General features: G+C 43.0%; 1 protein-coding gene across 1 annotated transcript; it reads left to right on the top strand.

The window, feature by feature from the left end:
* Window positions 1–203: 203 nt before the first annotated feature.
* LOC114149689 (zinc finger protein 703-like) lies at window positions 204–5,381 on the top strand. Its single transcript, XM_028025716.1, has 2 exons — window positions 204–888; window positions 2,557–5,381. The coding sequence occupies exons 1-2, from the start codon at window positions 646–648 to the stop codon at window positions 4,078–4,080; spliced, it is 1,767 nt and encodes a 588-aa protein (XP_027881517.1). The 5' UTR covers window positions 204–645; the 3' UTR covers window positions 4,081–5,381.
* The last annotated feature ends 4,614 nt before the right edge of the window (window positions 5,382–9,995 follow it).

Raw genomic sequence — 9,995 nt, 5'->3', positions numbered from 1 at the left:
CAAAACTCTTTGAAGAAGCTTAATCTTGAATCTCCAAGAGTGAGTATACTGAAAAGACAGCATATCTTTTTAATGCTTTTCAAAAAGCATTAAAAAGATATCACTCGTTTGACTTCTATATATATATAGAAGTCAAACGAGTGAGAATTGTCACCTTGTGCGCGGATTAGGCTCCGCCTCTTACGCACGCTCTCCCCGCCCAGCTCTTTCCTGATGCGGGCAGACCGCGGCTGCTGCGCCTCCAAGTGCGCCCGTCGTGATCAGAAAGCCGCAGAAGTCCGGCCGGAGCGCACGCACTGGACCAGGTCTTCTCCAACCTTGGATTCTACGATCTTTTCACGCTTGCATAGAAAACAACAACAACTGTGCTGCATGTTTTATTATTTTTTTTAACTTGTGTTTGTTTATAATTTTTTTTCCCCCTCACGGATCTATATTTCAAGTTGGATACATGAAGATGCTTCCTACTAAGTAGCGCACCGGGACCGGGGCGTCTGTTTCTCTGTCCTCCTCCCGCTGCGTTTCTGCTTGGATTTCATTTATACGAAACATCTCGTGAGGTTTGGTGTCGTGGGGGGTGAAGGTGGGGGGGAAAGCGGAAACTATCGCGCGCATCACCTCCCGAAAGCACCGGCTTTATCTCCAATGAAATATCAGCCTTCGGGACCAGCTGCGGATCGAGTTAGTGAGCGGATCGAACTCAGCCACACCACCGAGTCGAAGAGGTCTCGCCCCGGCGCCGCGGTCTCGCTGCTGACCCCTCTGGACCCTCTACGGCAGGCGAAGCGGCTTCCCATCCGGCTGATCAAGATGTTGACGGCGCACACCGGACACTTGCTCCATCCGGAATATTTACAGCCTCTGACGTCCGCGCCAGTGAGCATCGAGGTATTTATTGACTTTTTTAAAAAATGATTTACAGATGGTTCGCTTTTGGACTGCGAGCCTTTGTGTGTTTTCGCGGCGGCGACGAGGAAATTGATTTAAGAGAAGGAAAATTGAGAAATAGTCTCTTTTTGTTTTGTTTCGTTTTTATCCAGAACGAGTCCTTCTGTTGTGACTGAGTTGCAGTAAAAATATAATCATGAAAAAGGTTCCGTGGTTTTTTAAGATAACCACAAGTTTATGTAGAAGAAAGCAAATAAAACTCACTAGTTTTAAAACTCACTAGACTAATCGGCTGTCTGCTGATTTGCTGCTGATGCAAATTCACTTTTACCCCCAAAACACTGGAGGTTAACCTTGGTCTTTACTCAGTCCAGAAAAAAAGGCATGTTAAATGTAACTTTTTTTTAAGCTCAAAGCCCCTGTCCAATTGTCTCCCAGGTAGTCAAACTATAGACTGATCTTTCCATCAACACCATCCACCTTTAAGCCACATTAGACGGCTCTATATCGGCGTCTTCTTCTTATTTTACTTTGCAGCTGCATGGTCCTGTTGTTTAGATGGATGGCCAAGTTTTTTTTCTGTGTGTAGTTTCAATAAAACGCTGCTTGGGGGAGGGGGTCTGGGTCAGTGTTGGAACAAAATAAACATCACAGCCAGGGCTTGATTGAAGATAATGTGGGCCCCTGGGCAACAACCGGTTTTGGTGCCTCATACAAACACACATAAATTACTTTAGATTGATCAACTTCAGAGTTCTGTTTTTCCTTTTTTTTTTTTTTTGTGTGTCCACATCTTTGCGTCTGTTTCAAAAAGAGTTTGTCAGAAACGTGGCATCAAGTCTAAAAATGTCCAATAAAGTATTTTCAGTAGCTGTGCCAGGCCTGAAAATGTAAGAAAAAAAATAAAGAAAGAAAGAATGCATTGAGCATGTTCCAAAAGATGATTGTCGTTGTGACGTCGTCTTATCTATATAAACATTCCACATATTAAAGCACTTCCTAGTGATCTTGACTCGTACATATTGTGGGAAAGTATACAAATTCTGCATTTGCAATAATTTCATTCATCAAAACAAGGGGGGAAAAAGAGGAGCTCTAAAATCTCAAGGCCCAGATTGTTTTTGCTAAAGTCTGGACCAGAACGCAGCTTTTTTCAGTCAGCAGAGAAGTCTGCAAATGTCAGATGATGTTTGAATTAAAAGCTGAAGAGCAAATGTCTAATGCAAAGAAATGTGTTGTTCAAAGTTTTAAAATATCCTTTGGCGTCTAGGAAACTATATTTGTTGCTTCTCTATTATTTTAAAATTTCTTTAAAGACCAGTATGTCATTATGTGATAGCTACAGCCATATTTGTAAGCACAGAGAAACGCTTAAGACCAGCGGCCTTAAGAGACGAGGGAATTTGGACCCTACAAGCTTTTCACCCTTTACACAGTCCTACAGGGTCCCACTGACTCCGTGTGCGCTTTTATGAAGTTCTTTTTTTGTGTGTGGTTTTGGGAACTGACAGTCTGACAGGACAACCCCCCTTTCCCTGCCGTCTACCAGTGACATCTGCCACGCTCCTCCTGAGTTGCTGGAGGGTTAAGGAATTTAAACCACAATATTTTATATGAAACTAAAGTTCTCCTACTCATAATAACCCAAATCTCATGCTTCTTTTGTAGCTGGATGCTAAGAAGAGTCCACTGGCCCTGCTGGCTCAGACCTGCTCTCAGATTGGTAAACCAGACCCTCCTTCTTCCTCCAAGCTCGGCTCCTCCTGCAGCCCGGGGGACAAAGAATCCAGCAGTCGGTCGTCGTCCTCCAGCCTGAAGCTGGGGGAGCACCGCTCTTCTCTGGAGGACAAATCTAGCTTTAAACCCTACAACAAAAGCAACGTAGACTGTCGCAGGGATGGTGTTACCAGCAGCTCCAGTGGTGACAAAGTTGGATTCAGGGTACCGAGCAGCAGTAGCTCAACCACTAATGGGAATTCAACCAGCAGCCAGCAGTCCTATCCATCCCACGCTTCTTCGCCTGGCTCCAGAGGCACTAGCACCCCCCCAGGACAGGCTCAGCAGCATCACAAACAGAGCCCGTCTCCCGGCGGACAGCCCGCCTCGCAGTCCCAAACTCTTACCTCTGAACCTGGACGCGAGCAGAGCAGCCCCACCAGCACTTCCACTAGTAATAACCACGGCAATCCAAAAAAAGACGCTGACGGGGGCAAGGCGAGCGCAGACAGCCCGCACCACGCGAACTCCAGCCACGTCCGGGCGAGCACAAACTGCAGCAACAGCAGCTCAGACAGCGGCTCCAACCAGGACGTCGGCGGTAGAGCCGAGGCCGCCCAGCCTAGCCTTGGCCCTGGGCACGTCACTCCCATCTCTCCTTACAAAAACAGCCAGCCACTCTTCCCCTTACCCTCTTCCAACATGGCCTATCATGGATCTGTCATGGGGGGTTACGCGGGCTATCCATCCCAGTTCCTCCCAGGGTTGGACCCGTCCAAAACAAGCCTGAGCATGGGAGGAAAACACACGAGTTCCAGCCCTCTGACGGGCGCCTCCCCTCCGTCCTTCATGCAGGGCCTTTGCAGGGACCCTTACTGTCTAAGCTACCCTGGTGTGTCTCATCTCGGCAGTAGCAACTGCAACTCCTGCATCCACGACCCTTCCTCCACCCTAAAGTCGAGCTTTCCCATGGTGTACCCCTCCCACCCGCTTCACTCCCTCCACCAAAGCTCCTTGTCGTCCAGCGTGTCCCCCTCCCTGTCTCATCCCCTTTACACGTACGGCTTTATGCTACCAAACGACCCCCTTCCCCACGCCTGCAACTGGGTGTCCGCTGGAGGGCCTTGCGACAAGCGCTTCGCCACCTCAGATGAACTGCTGGCTCACCTTCGCACCCACACAGCTTTGCCTGTGGGGATGGACAGTAAGCTGCTCTCCGTTTCCTCGTCTGGACCCGCATCCTGCCACTTGCACCTCCCACACCAGAGCAGCCCGGGCTCCCTCCCCAGCTCTCTGTCGCTCAGGGCTCCACCCAGCCTGGGCTTAGCTCGCTATCACCCCTACAGTAAGGTCCACCTCCCCTCTGGGCCTTCCTCCATCTCCCTGCACTCTCTGCCCACCACTGGCCCTTACTATCCCCACTACACTCTTTACAGTCAAAGACTTGGATCTGCATCAGCCCTTGGATACCAATAGAACGCCATGTACTTATGTGTTTCTCAGAGTAGTTTGACATTTTGGGAATTAATCATGTTTGCTTTCTTGCAGAGAGCTTGGGTGAGAAGCTTAAAATGGCTCCTGTGCACCTCTTAAATGTGAACCTACGGGCAATTAGCTTAGCTTAGCACAGCACCTGGAAAAATGGTTACACTAGCTGTCCTGGCTTCAGCTGCTCTCTGAATCTCACGTGAAATGTTGTCCGAAAGGAATAATTCAGCTGAAACAGTAATTTTTAGTTTTCAAACAACTTTGGGAAGGAGTTCTGAACCAACTGATGGAAACTTTAGATAATGTTTCTGATTTGACTTGTAAAATTGCTCATTTCTGCTTATTTTGCCCATTTTTTTTTCAGATTAAAAGAATCATATTTGAACATATTCAGCAGAGCTGAGCTGCTTACATAGTCAAGCTAGCTGTTTGCCTCTTTCTGAGCTAAGCTAACTGGTTGCAGCTTTGTAGCTAGCTGGTTGGGAAAACAACACCTTGCTCTGCCAGAAAGTCAATAACTACATTCCCCAAATTGTTTTACTTTAAGATAAATTGTGACAACTTGCTGCTTCTTCTGAATTCAGAAATAACCTGGAGACACTTTTCTCTGTTCTTAAAAGCATCTCTGCTGTCGGTTTGAACGTTTATCCACAAGATTTCTAATAGCATTTCCCTTTCCAAATTCAAAGGGCATGCAGACCTTCTGTTTTTGCACATTGCAAGAGACTTGACTACCCTGAGGTGATCTACCGCTCTGTGCTATTCTGGAAATTGATGGTTGTGCATAAAAGCTTTCAGCAAACGGTGATGATTTGGGAAAATAAAAAGCTAGTGTGTGAGGGCTGGCTGCTGGCTGCGGCCACTGGCTCCAGTTGCCTTCTCCCTGCAGGAGACGCATGAAAGCCTGAAACGGCACACACATTTAACCGGCCCAATGTTTTGCTTTGATTCCTCATGCTTCTTCCCGCTGATGACGTTTATTTATTTCCTACAGGATACCTGGCTTTAATACTTTCTATATATTCTCCTTTTACAGTAATGTGAGCGGACATGTTGGAAAGGTGTTAAAACTGTGTCTTAACACTTTCGTATTGAATGAATGTTAAAATCACATCTTGTTCTCAGCTTTTTGATTTTTTTTTTTTTATTGTGATTTCCTCAACAAAATGAATAAAACTGAGATGTGATATTTTTTTGTAATATTGAAACACCCGATGGTGGGGCCTCGAGGGTGATGCGGTGAAATGGGAGCTCATATTTTGGTAAATAAACCACACTGAAGACGTGTATTCTGTTGTTTTCATTTCTGGTTTGAATCAGTTGAACTGGCAGGCTAGACCAGGGTATTTGAATTAAATTTCTTGAAAGTTTATAAGGAGATTTTGGCATCCTCAATTAGCTTAACGATCTGGATTAGTTGGAACTGGACATTAGTCCTAAAAAGGCCAAGACTAAAACGTGTTTCTACCTTCTTATAACAACTCAGATCTCAAAAGCAGTTCAATTCCTTGAGTAAATGCAGTTTTATAAATCTTTAACATTGTCTGGATATTTCCATTTGCAGGTTCTTTATGCGAAAACCGGTCATGGTTTACACAGGAAATTAAGATTGGAGGGGGTGCACCACCAATTATCACCCTGCGTGAAACATGTACTGACAAGGAATAATCCAAGTTGGGGTTTTTTTTAACTCAGTGGCTACTTGATTACCTACCTGCTTCAGATTGTGGTGGTTAAGTGACTACTGGATAGTTTATTTGACTGTATTGTGACTTCAGTACGTTTGACGTAGGGTAAACCATTGGTGACGCACTCCCTCCAGTCTTAAGTTCCTGTCTAAATAAACATTGTTATCCAAAGTAAACGTCAAAACTGATCAAAGTCTAGTTTTGGGGGATTTGAGTAGAAGTCCGCTTCAGTCCGGGCCCTCTTGCTCTTGCTCTGGATTTATGCAAAATAAAGACGCCTAGAGGAAAAGATTGCCGGTTTGAATATTTTCATTCTTCCGTCATTAGATCAAGGTGATTACCTCTGATTTATTACGGCTGTGAAAGCACCGAAATACACACACACACACACACACAGCTTGATTTACAACCCCAGCCAATCCACGTAACGTCAGGAAACGTACATAAACCTGTTCAAAAATATTTATGCCTACAGTTTAAATGCTTTTAAAAGAAAAGCGCTCGAGATGACTCCTGGGAAGACGTAAATCTTTACGAGCCAAGCTGTCACTGAGATCCGGATGTGTTCGAGCTGCTATTTTTGCCGTGAAGGATCCCAATGATGTATGGCTTTTGAGAGTGCTTGACTGACAGCAGTGAGTGCACCTTGGTGTCACCTTGAAGCAAACACATCCAGATGTAACGGGTGTGACAGACAGACCCACAAGGATGTAACATGTACTGCACACCGCAAGGTCCCGATACGGATCAGAACCACCTCCTTTAGGTTTACAAGGGAAAATCCTGACAGACGGACACTAAAGTTGCCACGTCTGGCCTTGTGATTGGCACTGGTGATACAACAATTTTCTTGCAACGTGACACTGTGGCACCCTTTGTGAAGTATAGATGAGCCTCGCTGGTCACTCACGACTCTGACAAGACAGACACGGAGGTCAAAGACAGCCTGTCTCCGCCGTAACAAGAGAGTCCGCTTCGGTTACCGTGGTTTGAGACGAGGCCGTTGGCCGTCTGGGTTCAACCCAGGGCCAACAGACCTTCTGGGCTCACGCTGAAGGTTTCACGTTGCATCCTGGAACTAGTTGCACTTAGTTTGATAAGTCTTACGGATGAGCCGGCAGCTGCCAACACCGCGTTCCTTTTCTCCAGCTCTGTCAAACTTGGAAGTTTTGACACGAGTTGAAATGGTTTTTTTTCTGACTTTTCAACTCTTCAGATGCATTGTGTCTCTGTATTTACTGTTACAACAAAAGTAGAGCTGGACAGTGATGCCACCTGTTGGCGACTGCCGATACAACCCCTTGTTGTGTTTTACATCATCTCTTTCAGACACAAGTTTTTGGTTATTAATTAATCAGCTATAAGAAACCAAAGATTTTATGTTTGCTTCGGCTGGATGAGAGCTGGAAACGGTGCGAGTGAGGGTTGGCAATATGGAGTTGGGGTCCTAATAAGAATCTTTACATTTTATTTTGTAATTTTGACGCTAGTGACAAATGACTTTTGTCTTATAAAAAGAGGACAGTTCATATTAGTCAACATAAATACTTCATGTAAACATACCAGATTTAGCCAAAGAGCAAAATTTAATCTTTCTCCTAACAGGTTGATAGAAGGGATTAAAAAGAATACAATTAATATGCACAACTTAACGTACATGAACTATAAAATATAAAATTTACATCCTCAAATAATTTGAAAGATTGTGTATTTATTTTTAATTAAGAAAAGTATTCATTTTGCATTTGTTTATGGGTATCTGTGTAAACAGGGTAAACACAAATGCACACCACAGTTTTATTTTTAGTGTTTTGAATTTTGTTTTCCTGGAGTCTTATGGAGAAGGTAAGCATTTCCATTTCACGTATTTCTTCTACTGTGGCTGACCAGTCACACAATGTCGGTGGGCTTCCACTAAGCCACTTTCTTGTTATTGCTTTCTTTCCTGCTATCAGTAGTATTTTCAGAAGGTACTTATCTTGAGTGTTGAGTTCAGTTGGTAAATAACTTAAATATATAATTTTAAAATTGTGCTCTATTTCAAAACCAAGAATTACTTTTATCTCTTTGGCTACCTTTAGCCAATAGGGATAAATCAATGGGCAGTCCCAGAAAATATGAAAGTTGTCAGCCATTATATTGTTACATCGTCTCCAACATTGCCCAGATTCAGCTCTTCCGGTCTGAGAAAATGTTCTTTTGGGGGTTATAAAAAACCTAACAATATTCTTCCATGAAAATTCCCTCCAGTGTCCTGAGCTGGTGGTGGTGGAGTTTGTTTGGCAAATGTTGAGCCACTCATCCTCCGTCAGCGTTATTGTAGCCTCCTTTTCCCATGTATTTTTAATATATAATGTAGATGTTTTTTTATTATTTTCTAAACACACATATAGTCTGGACAGACTCTTCTTATAAGATTTACCTTTATAAGCATCAATAAAAATATTAATGAGGTCCTGATCATTTTTTCCCAATATTTTAATGTTTTTATTAAAGTGGTGCCTGAGCTGCAGGTATCTGAAAAAGTCTTGTTTATCAAGGTCAAATTTTTCCTGCAGTTGTTGGAAACTTTCCAGATCAGTTCCAGAAGAAATCACGCAGTATGATGTCATGCCTTTTCTGGTTAGTTGATTGAATTTTGAGTCAAGTTGTGCTGGTACAAAATCCCTATCATGTTCAATCCATCTTAATAACCTAGTTTTCCTCTCTAAAAGTGGGTTTCGGAACTCTCTAAACCAGATGCTGAGAGGGACTTTTGTGGTAACACTCAACTCATCTGCATATATAGTCTTGAGGTGTTTGTCCCCCAGCAGAGCTTGCAGGGGGATGTCAATTTGACTTAATTCTAGTTCTTTCCATTTTGCTTCATAACCCTCTTCACACCAGTAAACCGCGAATTGCAGTTGTGCTGCTCTGTAATAATTTTCCAGACATGGGAGCGACATTCCTCCTTTATCTCTTGGTAATTGTAACGTTTTATAGCGTACCCTTGGTTTCTTATTCTGCCATATAAACCTGGAGATGATCCGATTCCACTCGTTAAATTGCTTGATAGGAATTTCTATTGATAAAGATTGAAAAAGGAACAACAGTTGAGGTAAAATTATCATTTTTATGATTTCTATTCGGTTGTACAAATCGAGCGTCAGGGGAGCCCATTTGTTCAGGTTATTTTTAACTTTATTAGTTATAGTACCATAATTTGCCTTGTATATTTTGATTAAATTTTTAGTAATATTAACACCTAAATATTTCATGGTTTTTGTTTTCCAATTAAATTTAAACCGATTACTTATATCTTCTCTGGGTGAGTAGTTAAAGCACAGGGTCTGAGTTTTTCCAAAGTTTAATTTATAACCTGAGTAAAGTCCAAATTGGTAGAGGCAGGACATGAGGTTAGGTAGACTGGCATCTGGGTCAGATAGGGTCACCAGGACATCATCGGCGTATAGACATGACTTGTATTCTTTTCCCTTAAATATGATTCCCTTAATTTCTGGGTCTTCCCTAATTTTTTGGGCAAGTGGCTCTATAAAAAGTGCGAAGAGAATTGGGCTCAGAGGACATCCTTGCCGGCATCCTCGTTTCAGAGGAATTGTGCCTGAAAGGCCTCCATTTATTTTGATCCGGGCTACTGGCGAACTGTATATTGATTTTAAACAATTTATGATTGTATTATTAAAGCCAAACCTCTGCAGAACCAGATATAAGTATTCCCATCGAACAGAGTCAAAGGCTTTTTCAGCATCAAAACTGATTGCTAAAGATTTCAAATTATTTCTGTTCATGATGTCGACTAAGTGTAACGCTCGCCTCACATTATCCTGTGTACGTCTATTTTTGATAAATCCTGTCTGGTCTGTATCAATCAGTTCGGGGATAATATTTTCTAGTCTACTAACAATTATTGAAGTGAATATTTTATAATCAATGTTCAGGACTGAAATAGGCCGGTATGAGCTACACTCACTTTTATCCTTTCCTGGTTTTGGTATAACGGATATTATCGCTTGTTTCCAGGATGGTGGAGTCTCCCCTCCTTTAAGCACATGATTAAAACATTTTAACAGCAAAGGTGTTATAGATCTCCTAAAGATTTTATACCATTCAGCTGGTAATCCGTCTCCTCCTGGTGACTTACTTGCTTTCAATTTTGAGATGGCTTTATCGACCTCTGCTGGTGTTATATCTGCAGATAATCACTTATTTTGCTCA

This window comes from Xiphophorus couchianus, chromosome 8, assembly GCF_001444195.1.
Source record: "Xiphophorus couchianus chromosome 8, X_couchianus-1.0, whole genome shotgun sequence".
Classification (NCBI taxonomy): Eukaryota; Metazoa; Chordata; class Actinopteri; order Cyprinodontiformes; family Poeciliidae; genus Xiphophorus; species Xiphophorus couchianus.
Note: the sequence above shows the minus strand (reverse complement) of the source record. Positions and strands in the feature narration are given on the sequence as shown.

What these genes read in the sequence shown, in the direction of transcription:
- LOC114149689 (XM_028025716.1), top strand. Translation starts at nt 646, where the DNA reads ATGAAATATCAGCCTTCGGGACCAGCTGCGGATCGAGTTAGTGAGCGG. An exon ending in CCGCGCCAGTGAGCATCGAG is followed by an intron (nt 889 to 2,556) that starts GTATTTATTGAC and finishes CTTCTTTTGTAG; the next exon opens with CTGGATGCTAAGAAGAGTCC.